The 23,038-nt window shown below is 36.1% G+C and overlaps 1 protein-coding gene across 1 annotated transcript in view; it reads right to left on the reverse strand.

Annotated features, from left to right (window-relative positions):
- KCNH5 (potassium voltage-gated channel subfamily H member 5) overlaps positions 1-23,038 on the reverse strand; it is a 492,146-nt gene that overhangs the window by 299,913 nt on the left and 169,195 nt on the right. Inside the window, exon 7 of the mRNA XM_072629412.1 lies at positions 12,271-12,697. Within this exon, the coding sequence (XP_072485513.1) occupies positions 12,271-12,697 (427 nt within the window). The remainder of the gene's footprint in view (positions 1-12,270; positions 12,698-23,038) is intronic.

Consider the following 23,038-nt stretch of genomic DNA (forward strand, 5'->3'; position numbering starts at 1 on the left):
CTTTAGACTATTTGTTTATGCCCTGCTTGAGTTAGCCTTGCGTCAATCTATCACCATGGACAGCTCCCACAGAGATGCTAGCCAGTCTATGTCTTTACAACTATTCCTGTAACCAATCAAAAGAAGAAAAGACTGAACTCTCGTGGTTTGAAGGTTCTGGAGAGAACTCAAAAGGGTCATACAACTCACACAAACTTTTAATCAGGGACCAAATCTTAATACCAATGCATCCTGTGGTCTCAAAGGAAAATTCTAGATATGATTTCAAATCCACATCTTTAAACAGCACCAGAATAATTATTTCATTCACTATGCCTCAGCAGAATAATAGCAACTGACATCAAAATAATCACCATCTCTGTTTGATTCTTGGCCCTTACATAAATACATTGCCTCAATGTGTTGTTGTTGTTTTCCATAGAAGTATAATCTCAAGTAGCTTTTACGTGGGTTGATAGTGAATGTCTCCTGCACCAGTATGAGTTTCCCCAGGTAGAGTGGATATGCTAACACAAGGATTTAGATACTGAAGGCTCATGTCTCTACATATATCACTAGTCCTTTGATAAGGCAGGAACTTGTCCACCCCCAGTTATCAGCCACTTCTGTTGGTCAATGTTTACTTTCTCTTTTCTAAGATGTAGTTAATACTGTATGTGCATTATATATGTATATATATGTATATAATATGTATTTATGTATATAATATATGTATATAATATACATGTGCATATATGTATATATGTATATAATATACATTATATATGTATATATATAAACATACACATACTTATATGCACACAATTATATATGTATTATACACACATATTATATATACACATACATCCATATATTTGTAGATGTGTGTGTATGTGTGTATCTAGCAAAAAAAATAATTGCTACTTTGTATATTTTGACAGTAGATAGAGTGCTGAACCCAGAGTCGGGAACATGTGAGTTCGAATCCAGGCTCAGACACTTACTAGTTATGTAACCCTGGGAAAGTCACTTAATCCTATTTGCTTCAGTTTTCTTATCTGTAAAATGAAATGGAGAAGGAAATGGTATACCATTCCAATGTATTTACTAAAAAAAACCCAAAAAGTTTCATGAAGAGTCAGATATGACTGAAAACTACCAAACAACAATAACTTTTTTCACTATTCTATTTATCAATTTGTATTAAATCCCTAAGATGATAGCACCTGGTAAACTTATCTCTATTGTGTATAGACAGAAACCAGGTTTTGATGATGATAATGATAATTAATGATATCATTTATATAGCTTTTCGAAGTTCTCAAAGAACTTCATAATTATTTTTTCCTCCCCAAATCCCAGAAAGTGGGAAGGCAATGATATTATTATCCCTATTTCACAGATGGGGAAACTGTGGCAGACCAAAAATAAGTGACTTTCCCAGGGTTACACTTGTAGTAAGTATCTGAGGCTGAATTTGAATTCTGGTCTTCCTCATTCCTGACTCAGCTCTATTCCTTGCATCAGTTGTTTATCTTCAGCTTATAGCAAAACAAAGAAAGCTAGCACTTTTCAAAGATTCAAGGGAGAAAAGGCTACTATGAGGAATTCAGGTTAGTCAAAAGACTATTGAAAAAACTCTTTTGCCCAATAGGGTAAGTGAGATTTTAATGAAACTCTAAATCACAGTCAATGTCATTTATTGAAATAATGACTGGACCAAAGCATAGCACCAAGCAACCCTCAGAGATAGTCTGTGGAAAATGTATCACCCTCAATAAATGTGAATTCTACCATCACTATTATAATTAAAAACATTTCTACATAACATTCATTTTATAACTTGAGCAAAGAATATCATACACAGTCAGTTTCTGAATTCTGAAAACATAATCATATGCACAAAAGGTGCCAATCACCCTATGCTGCAGATTCACAGAGACCTATTTCTAACAAGGACACTCACAGCTCATTTTTTTTAAATTACAAACCAAGGTATATCAGATGTGAACAGCTGACCCAGTTTCCAAAATAAACATCAGGCTTCAGGCTTTCACCGGCTGACTAAAACTAAATCCAGGAAAAGAAAGAAGCACATTCCCACTCCATTTCTTACTACACCATCTCCACACCTGGAACAGTAGAAGAACTAACACATCAAGAAATAACTTTAAAATGGAAGTCAGTTACATAACTGAGCTTTTCTGATTTGCAAATCAAGCATATTACATGATAGATGGAATGTTTCCAAGAAATCCCATCACTATTGCTAAGTCTACCACAAAAATGGATAATATTTCATTGTTTTTAAATGTATAGCTGATGGCTGGAGAGTCTACCTTCTATCTACAGGTAGAAGAAACCACTCTCATCTCCCCATCTCCAAAGCACTCTCTCTGTAAAACAAATCCCTAATCCCAGGAGACTCTATCTGATCCCAGAATATTTTCTTCCATGTCTAGCAAAGAGGACAGATCATATCCCAAACAGGTTTCCTATATTTCAAAATGAACACCTTTCACCCTTGCCTATCTCTAATGATTCAGTTCCCATTCCTGTAGAGACCTGTTCCCTCATCATGCATTTCTTTCACCCCTAAGCATTATGTATCAGATTATCTTCTCAAATCTTCACTGTAAAACACATACATCCAAACATACAACTATGCTTTATAATTCACTTTTTTCCCATTTCCTAAAATTTAAAAAGGCATAAAGCATACTAAAACTAAACATATTTTACTCTCGGTGAAAAAAAAAGTAGAAATGTAAGTTGTAAGGAAAATACAGTATGCCCTGAAAATCAAAAATGTAACTTTCTTTTTTTCCCTTCTGTATATAGTCCCATTCTCCTAACAGAAGTAATATTACTTCAAACCAACACGCAAAAATAGAAAATTGCAACTGGCAAGTACTTTTGAGATCATTCAGTCTAGGAGTTCTTGTTTCCACAGATCCCAAGAGATCCATGGATAGAATTCAGTGGGCTTGTGAATTTAGATGAAAAAAATACATATATTTATTTTCACTAACAATTAGGTGAAATTTAGCATTTCCATTCATTTTTAAATTATTCTGAGAGAGAAATCCATAAGGATCATGAGATTGCCAAAGGGATCCAGGACACAAAAACAAGGTTAAAAATCCTTGATGCATTATGGATAAGGAAAGAATTTAGGACCAAAGAAAACATAGAGAATATTACAAACTGCAAAATAGATAATTTTGATTACATAAAATTTAAAAATTTTTGCACAAACAAAACTAATGCAAGGAAAGGAAAAAAACTTGAGGGGAAGTGATTTGCAAAAAGTATTTCTGATAAAAGTCTCATTTCTCAAATATATAGAGAACTGAGTCAAAGTTATAAAAATACAAATTACTTCCCAAGTGATTTATGGTCAAAGGATATACAGTTTCCAGACAAAGAAGTCAAAGTGATCTATAGTTATACAAAAACATGCTCTAAACCACTACTGAGTAGAGAAATGCAAATTATAATGACTCTGAGAGATTATTTGCCTTGCCTATAAAGAAGGCAATGCCTTTCCATCTCATCAATTCACATGGTACTTTTAAATGTGATTAAGAACCATCGTCATTTTGTGATATCTTGACCATTCCACCAAAGGAAATAGAAGGAAGTGGAAGGTAAATAGAGATTTTAAATGTTATAATAATTTAGGATATATAAAAGGGCAAGGCAAGTGATCTCTCTGGGCCTCAGTATTCTCACCTATACCATGAGGTGTGAGGATGGACTAGATCAGTTTTTTTTAACACTCCCCCCCCCCAATTACACGTTAAAACAACTTTTTAACTTTTTTTTAAAAGTTTTAAATTCCAAGTTCTATACTATAGAGTGCACAGGAGTCAAGGTGTAATTAAGTATAGTACTCTCAGTACATTTTAAGTAGCTACATGGAAATTCAGATTTCCCTGCACAAACATCCTATTGGCAGATGTCCCTGCCATATGTTTAAATATACCAAACAATTTTCTTTGTATATTATAAACCATACTAAGTACTAAAGGAAGTTACAGGATGATTTTGCTATCAATTACATCTTATTTGCAAAATATCATACATGTGACAGGATTTCTTTCCTTACAGATTTTAAGGCAAATCTTTATTTTTATAAGTTCCTGTCTATCATCTTTTATAATGACAGGCAATAGCTGTCTTCAGTCAAGAAGGAAAGGGAAAGAAAGGTCACATGATCAACAAGATGATGAGGTAGTTCTTTTCCATGTATTTTTCTCCAACCTAATAACTTCAAAAGAAAGAAAAATAATTTGTACCAATCTAGAGTAATCAAAGCTAGATCTACAAAATAAGACAGAAATACTTCATAAAGTAAAAGCTTCATTAAATACCATTGAACAACTGAAACTCTTGGAGTTGTTTCTCAGCATCTGTTTCCAGTCAAAGTCACTTACCAGACATAGCCAAAACAAACAACATCACAAATTTGTGTTTCTGAGGGTTCAGCTATGATGGTCCCTCTTGAGTTTTCTCAGCTACGTGGTACATTGGACATAGACTCAAGCCTGGAGTCAGGAAAATCTAAATTCAAACCTGAACACAGATACTTACTAGTTAGTTGTGTGACCCTGGGCAAGTTACTTCACTCTATTTGTCTCAGTTTCCTTATCTGTAAAATGAGTTAGAGAAGGAAACAGAAAACCACTCCCGTGTCTCTTCCAAGAAAATCCCAAATGGGTCCTGGAGAGTTGTTACTGTGTTTGTCCTTCATTCTCGAAGAGGACCATGACATCAAGATGATGACATGATTTGCAGTTGACTTTGATTTGAGTGAGGGAGGGCTGTGCAAGGTCACCAGCCTCATTTTCTTCTCCTGAGCCATGGGTCCAGTGGCCTGACACTCATCGGGATGACTGGAGATGACCCAGGATGCAACGTGAGACTTGGCCCTTTCAGGATAAGATCTTACAGCATTCTCACTTTGAGTAAGATACACTCATTCAATGAATAGGCTTCTTTAAGTAGCTGCTTAAGGGATGGTCCCTTTAATCAAAAAAAAAAAAATCATACTGGGAGAAGACCCTCAGGGTTCCTGGGTAAAAGAGAAACAATTACTAATTAGTACTGGATATAACTGAAACAACTTGAGTTGTTGTTGTTCCTTTGTTTTTTGTAGCGGATCAATGACATCATGGGGTTAATGTCATGACTTGCACATGAATTAGTTTCAGTGAGGCAGAGTTACACAAAGGGATCACACTCACTCCCTCTTCCAGAGTAATCAAAGTCCTGTGGCCAGGATGACTGGCAATGACTCGAAATGTGTTGAATGATGTTGGTGTCTTTGGTGTTTGATCAAGCCCTAAGTGCTCCATGGAACCTTCTTCAGCTGCCTTCATAACTGTTGTAACAAATTGCTCTCATTCACCTATTCCATTAGGAGAAGTCTTCACGTGTTTGGGGTAGACACCCCCCAACTCACCAATGTGGTCCATCAATTACCCTTCAAACTGGTATAGACTGTCTGCTGAGATAGCTTCACCTGGGTATGGCCACTGTGAGAAGCATAAGTGAGATTTGGGTAACAGGTGAACACCAAAGGTTGATGCATAGCTCTGAAAAGGGCTCAGCAAGCCCTTACACATCAGAGGATCTAGTGCTCCCTTAACACCCCATGCAGCATGACACTCTGAATTCTTCAACCCCTCAAGAAGTGGAAGACATTGATTGAGAAGACATTGAGTAGCTAGCCAGCTATATGAGGAAAATGGAGTACAAAGAGTGAGGAAATAGAGTTGGCTAGAGGGAAAATCCTAAACAGCCAAAACTGCTACTCCAAAATATTCACATACTTTTCAATTTAATCTGCATTATTGACATTTTCTCTAACACTCTTTTAAATATAGACAATCAACAAAACAAACTCTGATTTGTAGCTTTTGCTAATTTTCAAGTACAAATGGTCACACAGAAAATTTCACAAGCCCTACAGACAACTCTGGTTCTAAGAGATTCTATGCCTGAGGGAAGAGTGACTAGAAATATAGCTGGTCTTAATCCTCTCCACAAAGTTTGCTCTGGGCAGGGAAATATTCATGTCCCCCTACAGCCTCAGTTTTAGAAGATGTTAAGTGAATTGCCCAAGTCCATTCAGGCAGCAATAGTCCATCAGAATTTGAACAAAGGTCTTTTGATTCCAAATGTAGCACTCTCTCCATTGTCCTTGGACTATGATTTTCCCTCTGTCCCTATGCCCCTTCATGCACCCCAGTTAGCTGGACCCTACAGCACTCTTCCATCAGGCATTGCTGAGCTGTTACCCTTGAACTGACCTAGAGATAGGGTCAGAGTAGGAATAGCCTAAGATGGTACCTGAGAACCTTCTATGGCATGGCCTACAAAAACTAGCAAGTCAGTTAAGCAGGAATGAGTACTAAGTAGTCTAAGAACTAAGTACTTCGTAGTTTAGGGTTAGGGTTAGGGTTAGAAGCACTTAGTAGTATTTAGTAGTCTAAGTCAGGACTAAGGTCTCTGAGGACAATTTTTTTGTGTTCATCAATCATTTGTCACAATTAACACAATGAATATGTGTCAGTATTCATTTAGACTCTCCTTTGTGATACTAATTTAGTCTTCTTTGTTTTTCTCAACAAGACAGTGTGGTACAGTAAAAATAGCGTGGGCCCTGAAGGTAGGAGACATGGGTTCAAATCATGTCTGACCTTGGATAACTCACTGCCTCTCTATGCCTCGATTTCTTTATGTAGAAAATGAATGAGATGGCTGCCGAGGTTCCTTCCAGTTGGACATCTATGACCCTTTGGGGGTGAGCTTCTACTGTGCATAGCTCCCAGTCTTTGTAGTGTTTTCCATATGGGAAATGATTGAATCTGAGTAATGGACAATAATGGCATTACTGTTGTAAAACACATGTACACGGGCATGTACACACACAAACAAAATTGTGGACTTCCTAATTGTACTGTTATAGGAAATTACTTAGCTCTATGAAGGATTTTGCCCTGCTCTACAAAATAAGCTAATTACATAAATTTAAACAAGAGAAGGGGAGAAGGGAAAGTGGTAACATTATTTACATGTAAATTGTATAATCATTTTTTAAAAATTTGTATCTTCTATCTTGATACTTGTTTATTTTTCCTAGTTATCAGAGCCTAATTGCTCCCTCCTTTTCCTCCCTGATCCCTAACAAGGTGAATGAAGGCTGTTTACAATCTACCCAAGAGAGCCATAAGATTGGTACCAGTACTTCAGGGAGGGGAAGTACATCTACGCACTGATTAAATTCAATTCAGATAAAACTACATGCATTAAAGGAAAAAATGTGTACAAATCAAAGCTTTTGAGTTAGATTTAATTATAACTTCTTAGGACCACATCTGTTAGTCAAAAGTGAAGCACACCTACATTAAAGTTAGTTTTATTTCCTGATCACACAGCAAATGGAAGAAGGGAGGTGACCAGAACCTTGTGTGGAAATTCATCTTGTTATTTTAGACAATCAATAGGCTTAGATTAATTCACATTTCAATAAAGTAGAGCCTGGCATAGACCTCTGGACATGGTTGGTGCTCAGTAAACATTGAATGAGAAGATAATGATGATGATGATTACTTATTGACTAAAGAAGTTTGAATATGCCCCTTTTAATTTTGATTTCACAAATACAAACAGACAAATACATTTTACATGGCTTCAACCTAGTGCCATCCCCTATCACACCCACACCTTGATGACCTACTGAACCATCTGTTCCTATTGATATTCTAACCACCCTATAAACCACAGTTCAAACACTATTTTCTCAAAGCTCCTCCCCCCCAACTCCTCTCAAGAAAATGATTTCTCCCTCCTCACATCTCACAGACTTGGTACTTCTTTACAGATTTGTATTTTCTCTAGTTTGTATTATATGTTCCCATATATGAATCTGTCACAATACCACTTTGGGTGGAGGGAGAGAGGAAGAGGTAGAGGTGGGGAGGAAGAGGAAGAGTCTGAGGAGGAGAGAGAAAGATGGAGGCAGGCAGAGAAGGAAGGGGGGCAAACAATGAAAGATGTTTAAAATATTACTTTTAAACCATATTTTTATTAATGCCAAGAAATTCTACTCTCTGTGTTTCATAGGAAAGAAGTTGGCAAAAATCAAGTTGCATTTGTTAGAGTGAAGACTCAAAATGCACAATGAACAAGAATATAAAGAAAACACAAAGCTCAGACCTTCCCTTGGGTATACAAACATTTAGTTCTAACTCAGAAAATAAGGAATTTAAAAATAAAGCATTTTCCAAAGATATTTCATAAAGTGTTTACCAAAGAAATCAATAAAGAGGTTGCATGGATCTTTATTTAAAAGGAAAAGAAAATTCTTTTTCACAACTGCCAGGCAATTTTCAAACAAAAAGATAGATAGAGAGGTAGAGAGACAGACAGACAGATAGATAGATGATAGATATATCACCTTCTGTAAAGCATATTTATATGCTAGACCATCATTCAAGTAAATCCCAGTGATAATAGATTTGGTTACTTAACATCCTTCTAGTTTTGTGGCCAAAAGATCACTCAGAAATTTCATCCTTTATATGAAATCAAGGCTTTACTTTTGGAAATTCATATTTAAAACCATTTGATTAGAACTGCTGAGCAAAGAGAGAAGAGGGGGAGGGGGAGGGAAGGAGAAGTATGCTGTGGTGAAAAACCATTAGACTTGGAAACAAAATCTACATTCAAGTACAATACAGCTCTGTCATTTCTTAGCTAAGTTACCTATGCAAAGCCATTCACCCCTAAGAGTCCCAATTTCTTCTGCAAAATGGAAATTGGACAAGGTGAACCTGAAGATTCATTCCAACCCTAACTTTCTATGAACTTAGATAGGAAGTAGATACATATCAATATTCATATATGTATATATCATATATATAATATACGCATCTATTCATATACATGATAAAGCTATAACATCCAATAAAATTAAGTATTTCCTTACCATCATTGCTAGTTACTTGATGGCAAAAAAAATAATTAGTTCTTCTTTGTTAAAGACTAAATAATCAAACCGTCTTTACTTCTCAAAATCATAGGATGGGAGCTCAGAGGTCATCTAGTCCAATCTGCATCTGTATAGAAATCCCCTGTATTAAAATATCCCTGATAAATGGCAGTCTTTTCCTCTTAGAGGCAGCTAAATAGAATAGTAAATATGGACCTAAAGCCAGGAAGACCTAAAGTTCAAACTCTGCCTCAGACGCTTACTATGTGCCTATGGTTAAATCATAACTGCTCTTTGCCTCAATTTTCTCATCATTAAAATGAGGGGATTAGACTGGAAGACCTCTCAGATCCATCTCAGGTGGAAATCTATGATATTATGACATCCAAATGATAAGAAATACTACCTCCTAAGGGAGCAAACATTCTACTTTTGGATAGCTTTAGTTATTTTTTTAAGTTGTTTTTTTTTTTTCCTTTTATGTGACTCCAAAATATGTCTGTTAACACTGTATACTCACAGCTCTTACTTCCACTCTGTCCTTTAGAACCAAGCACAACAAGGCTAAACCTTTTTTCATATAACAGCACTTCAGATATTTAAAAGGGAACTCTGCACCCCTAAGGTCTCCTAATGATAACTCTTTACTTATCTAATGTTAGATAGCTTTTAAAAATCAGGAAGGTAATAGAAAAAATATCTTTATCAGTTTTACTAGTGACGAGGACATCACTATTATCACAAAAGATTATGGTGTTTTAACAAAAGTCTAGGCAAGTTCCAGGTAAGATATTCTAAAATGTAAGCATATATTTCATCTTCTATTTTTTTTTTGCAAATCATGACTGTTATCTAGAATATCTCTGACAAAATAGCTATCCAATCTCATTATAAATCAAGAGTAACCCATCTCCATCAATCAAGTCAACCAACTGTATTAAGTGCTGACTAGGTATGAGGTATGTACAATCTTTATGTCTGTCCACTTCTCTCCACTCACACAGTCACTGCCCTAGCTCTGGCCCTCACCATCTGTCACCTGGACTATTGCCACAGCCTCCTAATTGATCTCCTGGTCTCAAGTGTTTCACCTCTCCAAAAGAGCCTTTGCACAGTTGCCAAATTGATTTTCCTAATCTGCACATATTACCTTACTTAATAAATTCCATTGGTCCCTATTGCCTACAGAATCAAATACAACTCCTCTATTTAGCATTTAAAGTCCTTCATAACCTGACTCCAAACTACAGTGCTTTTTCAGTCTAATTGAACATGGTATCCCTCCACACACACTATGATCCAGACAAACTGGGCTTCTTTCTGCTTCTCATACTGCAACTTGTCACTATACTTCTGTTTTCTTCCATGCCTAGAATACACTCCATCCTCATTTCTAGTTTTCAAAATCCCTAGTTACCCTCAAGGCTTTTAACCTCAAGTGCCTTTCCTTATAACCTCCTCCCACAAATCCTACTATTGGGGTCCTCCAAAAAAATTACATTGGATCTCTTTGATCTATACCTACACATGTATATGTTGACTTCCTTGGCTCTACAGTAATGTTCTTGAGGACAGGTACTTCTCTTGCTTTTATTTTTTAATCCCTAGAATTTAGCATATTGCCTGTTACAAAGACAGAGCCTAATAAATGTTTGCTGCTGCATTGATTGTGTTTTAATGTTCACAAAACATGACGATATTGTGAGGTAAGTATTGCAAGTACGTATTGACCATTTTATAGATGAAGAAAAAAAGAACTGAGGTTAAATCATACAACTAGTGTCAGAAATTCAATTCAAACCCAGGTCTCTTTTGACTGTAAGTCTAATATTCCTTTCTCTCTATACTACATTTCTTTAAACCTGTGGTGTCAAATTCAAATAGAAGTGGAGGCCATTCATATGTACCTAAGGATCCCTGTGGGTTTCATGTTGATTTAGTTTTTAATTATATTATTTATGATTATTTTATTTTTGCTCATTTTATTAAATATTTCCCAACTATATTGATTATATGTGATTTGGGTCACAATTGGAAGGTTTGTGTGCAACATTTGGCCAACAAACCATTTTACTTTGTTTTAAACTATTGCAATGACAAAAGAACTCAGAGAGTCGCTCACATTTTCTTCCTTACTTTAAGCTGAAATCTGTTTTCCTGCAACACCTGTTATTTACACCCTCCAAAGTCGAGAATAAATTGAATGCCTTCCACATGAAAAGCTTTCAAATATTTGAAGATTGTTACATCCCCTATTTCACAAATCTTTTCTAAATACCCTTGGTTCTTCCAACTAATCCTTAAATGACATTGTTAGGGACTCATCTTACTCTGCCAGCCACCATCTTCTAGAAATGCTTCAAGCTTGTCCATTCTAAATTGTGGTTCTCAAAACAAAAAAATCTGTATGCCACTATCACTACACAGGCTGCCTCTGTTATTTCATACATGAGTTCCTTGATGTAGCACCATCAAAATAGCACACCATACAGAGCTTGCTGTCTGCTTAGAACCATTATTATATACACGAATTGCTTTTCAGACATACCCTACCCATCACACTCAATCCTATACCTGTATAGTTGATTATGTGAACATAGTTTTAGGATTACATTTATCTCTATTACATTTGTCTTGTGGTCTTCACCCTACTGCATTTCTGCATCTTGATTCTGCATAGTCATGAATTTATTTTCTTTTCCAGTCTTGCACCATTTACAAATTTGGTGAGCATGCTATCTATGCCTTTCTTCATCTAAGTCACTGAAAATGAAAGTATTATATTTGACTGTACTGTTGGTAGAAATACAGTTCATAGAAATTTATCACATATCTACCTCTACACTGCATTTTAAAAGCAGTTTGCAATATATTCACAAAAATACTTATGTGTATGAATATTAGAATATTTTATCAGACCTGGGATTTCACTAGCATAGGACAGTACCCATAAGGAAACTACCTCTGCCAATGCCAATAAACAACAGTACTGCATCTTATAGTTTTAGAGTTGTCTGAGGAAACCCAGAAGTCATGTGACTTGCCCAGGACCACATAGTATGTGGCAGAGGGAACATGTGAATCCAAGTCATACTAACTCTGAATTGTGCTCTTCTGTGTGTAGAAGTTATCTATACACAAAATAAAAGTAGCAAAAACTACTTTTCTAGTAGAAAGTGATGGTTAAAACAAATCAGTCTTAAAATTCCTTTAAAAGCCTGAGTGACTTTATTTTAACATTTCAAGAACTGTGATTAAGGGTCTTAACAAAGAAAAATAAAACTACTTACAGCCAACCATCATCATGGCCACTGAAAACATTTTCTCCACATCGGTGGTTGGAGCTATGTTTCCAAATCCTATTGTGGTAAGGCTTGTCATGGTAAAGTAGAGCGAGGATACATACAAGGAGTCCTTGCTGGGTCCTCCTTCCCATGCCCCTGTACTGGTATTGTACTGATAAGGCGTCCCAATACTCATGGCCAACTGATAAAGCCAGCTATCATTTTGGATGCGATTCGTGACTTCATCAATGACTTCATAATCCCCAATGCTGTACCAAATGCAGGCTAGCCAGTGAGCGACTAGTCCAAACACACACACCAACAGCACCAATACAGCAGCACCATATTCCAGGTAATGGTCCAACTTCCTAGCAACACGGCCCAAGCGTAAAAGACGAACCACTTTTAAAGAACTGAAGAGGCTGCTGATCCCCTGAAAAGAAAGAAATGATAGAATGATTTCTAAAAACCTGGTGAAAATGGACGTGATGCGTTGACTCACCTTGAATGTCAAGATCCATTTTTATTATGACAACAGACACATAAAATGCACCTTTAACTTGCCATGAAGTAAAGAACCTGAAAAATAAAGGAGGTATTCTAAAATAGGGATATTTTTTAAAAAATAAATTAGTGTTCTGTGCATTAGTAGGCACAGTAGATGTTTGTTAGCAAAGGAAAAACAAAATCTGTTTTTCAAAAAAGCAAAGAGTTTCCAAACGGCAGGAGGTCTTGTCTTAACTAAAATTTGATTCTGACTTAGGGCAGGCAGAGGACAATGCATAGAGTACAAGAGTTAGAGTCAGTTCTTGTTATTCAGTCATTCAGTCATGTCGAATTCTAGGTTTTCTTGGCAAAGATACTAGAGTAGTTTGCCATTTCCTTCTCCAGTGTATCTTATTTTATGGATGAAAAACTGAAGTAATTAGGGATTAAGTGACTTACCCAGGGTCACAGAGCTAGTAATTATCTGAGGCTAGAGTTGTATTCAGATCTTTGCGACTCTAGGTACACTATCTACTGTACCACTTAGCTAAGCCTTGGAGTCCAATAACCTGAGCTCAAATCCTGCTTCAGATACTTAGTGGATGTGTTTACCCTGGGCAAGTCCCATAATCTTTCTCAGATTCAATTTTTTTCATTTGTAATATAGGGATAATAATAGCACCTACCTCACAGAGTTGTTGGACACTCAAATGAGTTAACACGTATAAAATATTTTGCAAACCTAAAAAGTATTATATAAATTGTTATTGTTGGTATTATTATTATGTCCTCACTTCCTGGTACTGAGGTCTACATAAATGAAAAAACTAGTAGACCAGAAGAAATGCCATTAGCATCATCTCTAGGAAGAGTATAGAACTCTCCAAGGTGAAATCCACACACTTTTTTTTCTATTTCCTATGAAGCTTATCCACTAAATGGCCTATTTTCATTATCTTATATTGTACCAAGAGAGAACAACAGTATTGTTGGAAAGGCAAACACAATGAAACTTGTCCCAGCGAAACGATTTTTGACCTCTTTTTCTTAATGACTTAAGTAAAATAGAAGTAAATTTTTTACTTGATCTCAACGACTTAAGTAAAATCACAGATGGCAAATTTGTAGATAATAAAAAGCTGGGTAGGATGGCTGAGCCAGGATCCAAAAGGACTATAAGAGAACAATTAGAATAATGAGATACAACTAACAAAATGAAATTCTATAAGGATAAATGTCTTCTATTTGAGTTGAAAATTGTTATGCCATAAGCACAAAACAGAGGAGATATTTTTAGACAACAGAGTATTTTGTTTGTTTTTTACTGTTGCATTTCAGAAAAGGATTGGGTAGTTTTAGTGCAGCATGAGTTCAATATCAGTCATCAGTCTGATATGGCACCTAAGCATCCATGTGTATTGGGCTGCATTAAGGGCAGCACAGAAGCCCAAGCTAAGGAAGTAATAACTTCTTTGTGATCTTCCCTGGTCAGACCAGATGTAGGCACTGTATTTTTTTAGGCAGATCATTGAAAAGCTGGAGAGCACATACAGGAGGGCAACTAAAACAGTAAAGGACTAAAGATCCTGTCATGTAGAGGTCAGTTGAAAGAAACAGGGAAGATCAGCAGCCTGGAAGAGAGAAACCATTGCGGGGGAGGGGAAGAAGAGGGAGAGGCAGGAACCTAATATTCAAGTATTTAGCAAGTAGTTGAAATATTGAAATCACATATCTGAAGGACTGTCACATGGAAGTGGGATTGGAATTTTTTTATTATATGAAACCTTTGTTTCATGTGTGGAAAAATAGCACAGAACTAAGAGTTCACATTTAGCCTTGATCTTAAGAAATATTTCCTATCATATCTAACCAAATGAGGGATTGAATTGCCTCAGGAAGGAATGGGCTTTCCTAGAATGGAAATTTTCAAGCAAAAGTCTTAAGACTAGTGTTGAATATATGGTAAAAAGGGATTCTTCTTCAATTACAGATAGTACCATGTGATTCCCAATGTGATTTTGTGTGAATATGTAACTGACAAGAAGTAGTTATATTGGAAAGAGGGATATCGCTGAGCTGAATATCACACCCTGCAGCAAACACCACTGTTAACCCTGCTATTTCCTATAGCTAGAATGCTACCAGCTCCTAAACATGGATAGTTAGAACCAAAATAATAACAGTAATTAAGAATAGTTAGCATTTCTAAGAGTTTTAAGGTTCACTAAATGTTTTGCAAATAATAGCTCATCTTATTCTTTCTACAATCTTGGGAGATAGGTACAATTATTATCCTGTTTTACACATGAGGAAATTGATATGCAGAGGTTAACTTGCCCAGAAGCATACAGCTAATAAATGTCTGTGGCTGTATTTGAACTTGGGTCTTCTTGAATTCTAGGAAGCTAGAATTTACTTACAACTTATTCAATCTTATCTCAAGCAGGAAACTGATTCACGAGAATTCCTACTTTGTTCAATTAACAGGCAGAAAAATGAATAGCTTTATTAAAAAGTAAGATCCTTGAGGATATGTTTTCATTTTTGCAGCCTAGCAGATAGTACAATGCTCTGTACATAGTAGGGATGGGTATTAAATGTGTATTAAAATGCGTATTAAATTGAACTGAATTGACTGAAACACTATCCTAGTAAAAGTATAATGAAGACTCACTTAAATCCAAAAATTGCTAAATAATTTAGCTGATGTTGAGATGAGTGGCTCAGTATCACTAAATTTGTTTAAATTTGTCCTCATTACTAATTTAGTCTTCCCACAGCTATAAGCCACAAGAACAAAGGACAATTTTCCATTAATATTACACAATCCATCATTTAATTTACTCTCATTAAATTGAAAAGGAAATGTATAACTGAAAATGTCTATAAAAAACAAATAGGCTAATAGCAAATTTGCTAGTGTAGTGCAGTCTCTGGACTCACTCTCATAATTCCCACTGCAACTGGTGGGTTAGCTTCCCAGGAGGAAACTTCTAAGGATTCGAAAGCTAACCCTGAGGGATTTAGGGTGGTTCTCTGGTACTTTTGCTCACTAACTCCACTAGTTTCTTTTCCATTAACTATTGGTTTAAATTAATTCACTAGGCAGAGTTCATTTGAATTGGGAGCATTTAATAAATAAATATTATAAGGACAAAAACATTCCTCTACCGTATGAGATGCACTTTCCAATGAATACACACAGACTCCTAACGAAGGTGGGCTCAAGCTTAGAGAGTTCACATAAGACAAGAATACCCTCACAGTTCCTGATTACTGGGAGTTATTTTGTCCCTTGGTAGAGTCCTTATGAAGTTCTCTATAGTGTAATGGTAATTTAAATGGGAAGATCTTTCCCATTCATTAATAGGACTATGTGACCTGCCTGGGTCACATGGAAGTCTGAGTCACAGGGAGCCTGTGGTGGGAGGAGTTTGCTGAATGGGTGGAACAGGAAGAGGTGAAGCTAGAGCAGAGCTGAGGGGAACTTAATGAAAGAGCAGTCAGAACTGAAAGACACAGGCAAGTCCACATCTGACTGTGAGTAAGAGTAAGGCATTTTGTTAAAGGGAACCTGTTTGTGATTTGTTTAAGGGAACTGATTTGTGGGAAGACTAACAAGGAAGGTTGGGGCTGGTGTTGCCCTTTGCATTATTAGTGTGTATGGATATCTTTGTCACTATGATGGATTTGGCTTTCTGGTGTCTGAATAAATGTTTTGGTTCTGTCTTCCATGTGGAGAGTCTGTTGTATTTTGCCCAGCTGCCGTAGGTGAATATTGCATTGATGCTACACATAGATACAACTTTCTGATGAATTCTTTTAGAATCTGCCTTTCTTCAAGTATTTGTTTTGAACTTAATTCCCACCAGCCACTGCTGTGGCATTGAATAAAGAGCCAGGCTTAGGAAAAACCTGACTTTGAATCTTTTTCCAAATATTTACTAGCTGTATGGACTCTTTGCAATTCAATAAACCTCTCTCAGCCTTCAATTTCTTTGTTTGTAAAATTAACGACAAAGGACATAGGAAGGAAGGCACTATCTGCATACAGAGAAAGAACTGATAAATAGAAGTGTGTATAAAATGATGTGTGTGTATCTAAGAGTAGCAGGGTGAGGTAAGACAAAAAGGGGAAAAAGAAATTACATGGTAACTTTATTAAATATTTAAAAGTATCAGCAAGCTATACATAACAGACTTGCAATTTCATGTGCAATCATCTTTTTTGTTCTACTGTGTTATGGAAATGTTTCTTTTATTTCATAAATTAAAAATATAATTTAAAAAATAAGAGGACAAGGAGAGGGGTATACTTTATGGACTCTAATATCCTTTCTAGTTCTAAATCTATTACTCTATGATGTTACCACAACCATGTGTTCAGGAGACACTGGTAGGACTCTGATAAGAAGTCCAAACCTTCTGATCTTTTATTTGTCTATTTGTACAGTCCTGACATTTCTGCTGACCTCCATATTTGCATCTTCATTTACCTAGTGGACATTTCAAACTGGACACCCCATAGATATATTAAACTCTACACATCTGAAACTGAACTCATCATCTTTCCTCCCAAATTTTCCCCTCCTCCTATTATTCCCTGTTATTGTTGAGGGTATTACCATCCCCCCTAGTTACCCAGGGTGGCCACCTAACTGTGATTCTCAAGACCTTACACTCTCTCACCCCTCAGTTGCCAAGTCTTGCTGTAATATGTCTCTTACATGTCTCTTTTCTCTTTTTGTGACACTGCTACCACCATGGTACAAACCCTCATTGGACTCATGTCTCTTTTGGGTGTTCTTGGTCTTCCTGCCTCAAGTCTGTCCCCATTCCAATGCAGTTCAGCTGTCAAATTGACCTTTCTAAAAGCATCACTTCCTCTTCCTAGTCAGTTAACCTGAGTGGTTGCCCTTCATCTCCAGGATCAAATACAAACTCTTGTTTGGCTTTTAAAGCCCTTGACAATCTTGCTCCTTCCCACCTTTCCAATCTTCTTACACTTTTCTCCTTCTCCCACATGTACTGTGATCCAGTGACACTGGCCTCCTCTTCACCCTGACATTCTCTTCCTCCTCTTCTACATCCATTGCTTTTCTGGCTTCCTTCAAGTTTCAGCTAAAATGCTATCTTCTGCAACAAGTTTTTTCCCAGTTTTCTTTAATCTCAATGCCTTCCCTCTGAGATGATCTGCACTATACCCTGTCCACAGGATGTGTATACCCAAAGGTCTTAGTACAGTATTAAACTATTAAAGATTAAAGGAATTAAGGCATAAAACTAAGGCACTAAGACCTTTGGGACACCCTATCTTGTTTGTACAGAGTTTACATGTTGTCTTCCCATTTAGACTATGAGCTCCTTGACAGCACAGCATAATTTTTTGGTTGTTGGTTTTGGGGAGGAGGGTTTTTTTGAGGGGGATGGAGGCATTTTATTTTTACTTTTTAGTATCCTCAGGACTTAGGACAATGACTGGCACATAGTAGGTTTAATAAATACTTGTTATTTGACTTTTGAAGACCACAAGACTTTCCTCTGGGGAGTGGGATAAGGAGGGAGTCCATAGGTGCTTTCTCTTCACCCTCCTCTCCCATAAGCACTTCCCTTTCAAGGACTTATCTCGCTAATCTAGCCTGCTACCCAAGCACCATGAAGCCTGATGGAGTCATTTCAACTAAATACTATATTGTCATCTCAAAACATTTCACTTCCAAATCACTTGAGAAGTTTTGGCATCTAGTTAATGCCTTTGAAAGAGTCACTAGGGATATCTAGGAATTATTCACACCCAGTTTACAATATGATTCAATGACTGATTCATTGAGAAATCTGGGTTTTCTGTGTCCTATGGGGATAGAATGGGTTCTCATCCTTGCGTTAGAACTAAGTAGAATTTTGAAAGAGAATCCTATCTTCCCCAAGAACAACAGAGATAGATATTAGCTAGGGATCCAAGTACTATTTTAGTGCAATTATTTTATTAAAAATGTTTTCTTACAATACCCAGTAGCATCACCTCCGGAGGTAGCCCAGTTACAGAGTCTCCATTGTATATCTGTGATAACAATATTATAATAATAATGCTGATAAGCGTATAACACCTCCTCTGTACCTAAGACTCCCTTCATTTTCTTCTTTTTGTCCTTTCATAATAGTTGAGAGGTAATTAAAGAAACTTCCAAGCCTGCAGAAAGCTTACTTTTGTTATCACCTCTACAGATGAGGCAATAAAGCTTTTCTCACAAACCTTTCTAAACATTCCAGGTTTTAAACACACACACACACACACACACACACACACACAAATTTAGCCTTCCAGTGTCATTTAGGGGTCTCATTAATTTAATCAACTACATCTTAGACAAAGATTCAATTACCTCAAATAGCACTGACAATATTTTTAGCTATATATCCTTTAACACACATACACACACACACACACACACACACAAATTTAGCCTTCCAGTGTCATTAGGGGTCTCATTAATCTAATCAACTACTTCTTAGATAAAAAAATCAATTACCTCAAATAACACTGACAATATTTTTAGCTATATATCCTTTGTCAACTCAAGCAAACTTTGTTTATGGCAAATTTCATAATATTATATTCCAAGTTAAATGTTATGACATTTGCTGTAAACAAAGCCTCAGCACAGTGCCGGGCACATTGTAGGTATTTAATAAATGTTGTTTGCTTTGTGACAATTTTATCCATTCTAAATTTGTTTATAAAAGAATAAAATAGCCTCTTAACCAAATTAAGTATTTTATTCATCCAGTTTTCACTTGTCACTCTCCTATTTAAATGTTCCTCCATCAGTAATGTAGAAATAGGAGAGACTATGGAACCTCAAAAGTAATAGAAGAAGGAAAGAAGAGACCTCCATTTTGGAACACATGCACAGAAAAGATCTCATTTTGGTCTAAGTGTGAACTACCAGGATGACAACATATCTCTGGGATGGGGGTAAATTTGTGAAAAAAAAATCCAGCATCCTCACCTCTCTAAAACGAAGGAGAGTCAACAGAGGTTCTAACAAACCTGTAAGCTTCCCTATGGAGCCCTGGGTCTGGGCACATCTCACAGGCTTGCACTTTATCGACATTTATGTCCTAGCAAGTGGCAAACAAAACCAGAGTAACAGAATCTAAGATTTCAAATAGACCCATAGAGCCCTGAAATTCTAGCACTCAAAATGAGGAGGAGCACTGCCCATTAGGTCTCTCCAGGAAACACGTGCAAATATCAGTGGAGGTAGAAGAGTGCAGAAATGGACCTTTCTTCAGATATTGATTTGTGCCATCTTGGAATTTCGACAATGAGGTCTGGTATTCCACAACTACTGCTGGTAGATGAGATCTAGTGTTGAACTGAGTCAAGCCCTGAAACTACTGCTTATAAAATTACATGAATCTCATTTTCCCCATCTAGAAAATGGGGATAATGATATCTGAGCATTGCCTACCTCATGGGGTTGCTCCGGGGATGATACATAAAATACTTTGCAAATTTCAAAGCAATATATAAATTTAAATTTTTTGTATTCTGCATGACTGTCTTCTATGATTCCTCACTAGACTGCGAAGTCCTTGAGAGTGGAGACTTTTACTTTCTTTGTATTCCCCAGGGCTTAACATAATGCCTGGCAAATAAGAGGTCCTTATTAACTTTTTACTGACTGATTGTAGTAACTGATTCACTGGGGTGTTCAAATTCTAATTTCTGTAAAAGTACATCTGTTTGCATTATTGCATAATGAAGGCTATGATAGTTTTATATTTGTTTTGTTTGTTAAATACCATACAGTGAATTTGACATGCATCATATTAATGAATGGAATTCTCTAAATTCCTAGGGTCAACGAGAACAACAATGAGGTACTAAGCTCTCCCCTAATAGTGTTTCCATACTTCAAATGCATCAATTACATGTTAGTTTTCCTCCGATATCAAATAACTTTTCCCTGCTACGGGACAATCAGGATTGCACCATGGGGGAGATATAGTCTATCAAGTCATGGTTACCACTGGGCATGTTATTTTCTATTATGAATTCTTTCTAAAGGTCATGGTAGATCAACACAGGAACAAAGATAAAATGTTAAACTCAATATGTGCACTCTGTTGGAGGTAATCAATGGCATACCGTCACATTTCCATATCTAGAATATGCTATATGCTCCCCTGAGATTAAATCTGATGATTATTACTGGACCCATGGGTCAGTCTACCAGTATGGATAATGGGATTATAAAATACCAGTTTCAAAAGGTTATTGTGTGCAGGACTCTGTAATCATAACAGAGCCACAATTCCTTGATCTTCTTCTTAAAAAAAAAAAATAGTATTGGAGTCATCACTGCCAGCAGCAGATACATCAAGTCACTTGTCCAGGGTCAGACATCTAATGAATATCTGAAGCCTCAGGTCTTCCCATCTCCAGCATTAGTCACTCTATCTACCAGGCCAACTAATTACTACCCATCTACAAAGACAGAGAATTGTGGAAGTATATGTAAATACTAGATATTATTATTAATTAGTGGACAGAGTACTAGTCTGGAGTAACTGGGTTTAAATTACTGCAAATCATTTAAACTTTTTATTTCTCACACAAATTCTTAGAACTTATGTATGTATAATATATATGTGTTTATATATGTATATATGTATGTGTATACACATAATACAAACATATTAAGCAAATATAGTTTTAAGAATTGATTACATGACAAATCTACAGAAATGAGAGCTTTACATAAATTGACTTCATTTTGGATTGTTATTAAAATTCTATTAAACTCATTATACATATTATTTTTCTTTCTTTTCATTTTTAACTCATATATATAACTTCGATCAGTTAAAATACTCCTGTCTTTGAAGTGGAAATCTGGATTGGTAGCATTTAACAAATGAATCTTGCCACTCAACTATGAATACACAAACCACAATAAAAGTGTGTGAATTCTACTTTGTTAAATTGTAGAAGACTCATACAAACATGCACAAAACAACTTAGTAGCTTGTGTGCCCATTATATTCTTTATGAAATGTCTCACCTGCTCCAAAATTCCAACAAACCTATCATCTCACTGATGAGAGTTTTCCTTTCTATCCGTGCCTGCTTACCTTATTTCATTGCTGTCCATAAATTCATTACAGGGTGTCCACCTGACTTATTGAAAACTTTCCTTGAATTCGTTTCACATTTTGAGGTTACCAGTGAAAATAGTCAGGATGTCCCTTTCTCTATGTTTTCTAACTGCATTTCACTTATTTTTAATGTGAAACAAATAATTCAAAAATTAAAATAAAATCACAATAAGTGTTTGTGGGTTGGAATTGAATAGGAGAATTGCATACTCAACAGTTTTGAAAAGAGACTGAATAGCATGAAAAGTCTAAGTGCTGGGGGTGAAGGAGGTTCAAGTGACCTTGCAGTGAGAGAAAAGGACTTGCAATAGTGAAGTAGTGGGCACCAAAGACAACGCAACCATTTCACTATTTTTCTCAGGATCCCAACTCTGCCTACCTCTTACCTCTTTTTCTCTTGTTCTACCTGACAGCTATCTTTAGCTACGACAGTTTTTTCATAATCAGCAGAAGATTCCTTCAGTTTTAAGTGACCTTGGTAATAACACTCTCAGTCACAGGGATGCCTCTATAATAACATGTCTTTTTTGTTACATTTGCCTCATCTAAAGTACATTTTAATTCCCCTTCTCTTATTCCCCCTCATAAATACAGTAGCTAAATATAGGAATCAACAAATGCTATTCTCAACATCATCTTGAAATTCTGTTCATTAAGTGACCTTGAGCTGAGCCAGGTAATACACAAAGTTAAAAATACATGCTAAAATTGTCAACGCTAATACAAACACAATAAAATTAAACATTAACATAAAAGAGATGGCACATATAGGTGGAGCTTATATAAACTGGAAAAGTTTTATACAGAAATGAAATTTAAAGATCATATAAGTTTTCAGAATGGAAGGGACCTAAAAATGATTTTATATTTTAAATGACAGGTTTGGACAAGGTCATATTTAATGTCATTTTTCTAACAAATTTTCCAACTTTTAATCTAATCCGTTCATTACAAAGATGAAGAAACAAAGAATGAGAGAACCAAAATAGAATGTTGAAAGTTAACAGCTAATTAGTAGCAGAGCCAAAGCAATATCTTTAGGTCTCCTGACTCTGAGTCCAGTGGTCTTTCCGTTACATTGTGATGAGTTGAATATAATTTAATTAAATTATTAAAGTATTTC

This window comes from Notamacropus eugenii, chromosome 1 (assembly GCF_028372415.1).
Source record: "Notamacropus eugenii isolate mMacEug1 chromosome 1, mMacEug1.pri_v2, whole genome shotgun sequence".
Classification (NCBI taxonomy): domain Eukaryota; kingdom Metazoa; phylum Chordata; class Mammalia; order Diprotodontia; family Macropodidae; genus Notamacropus; species Notamacropus eugenii.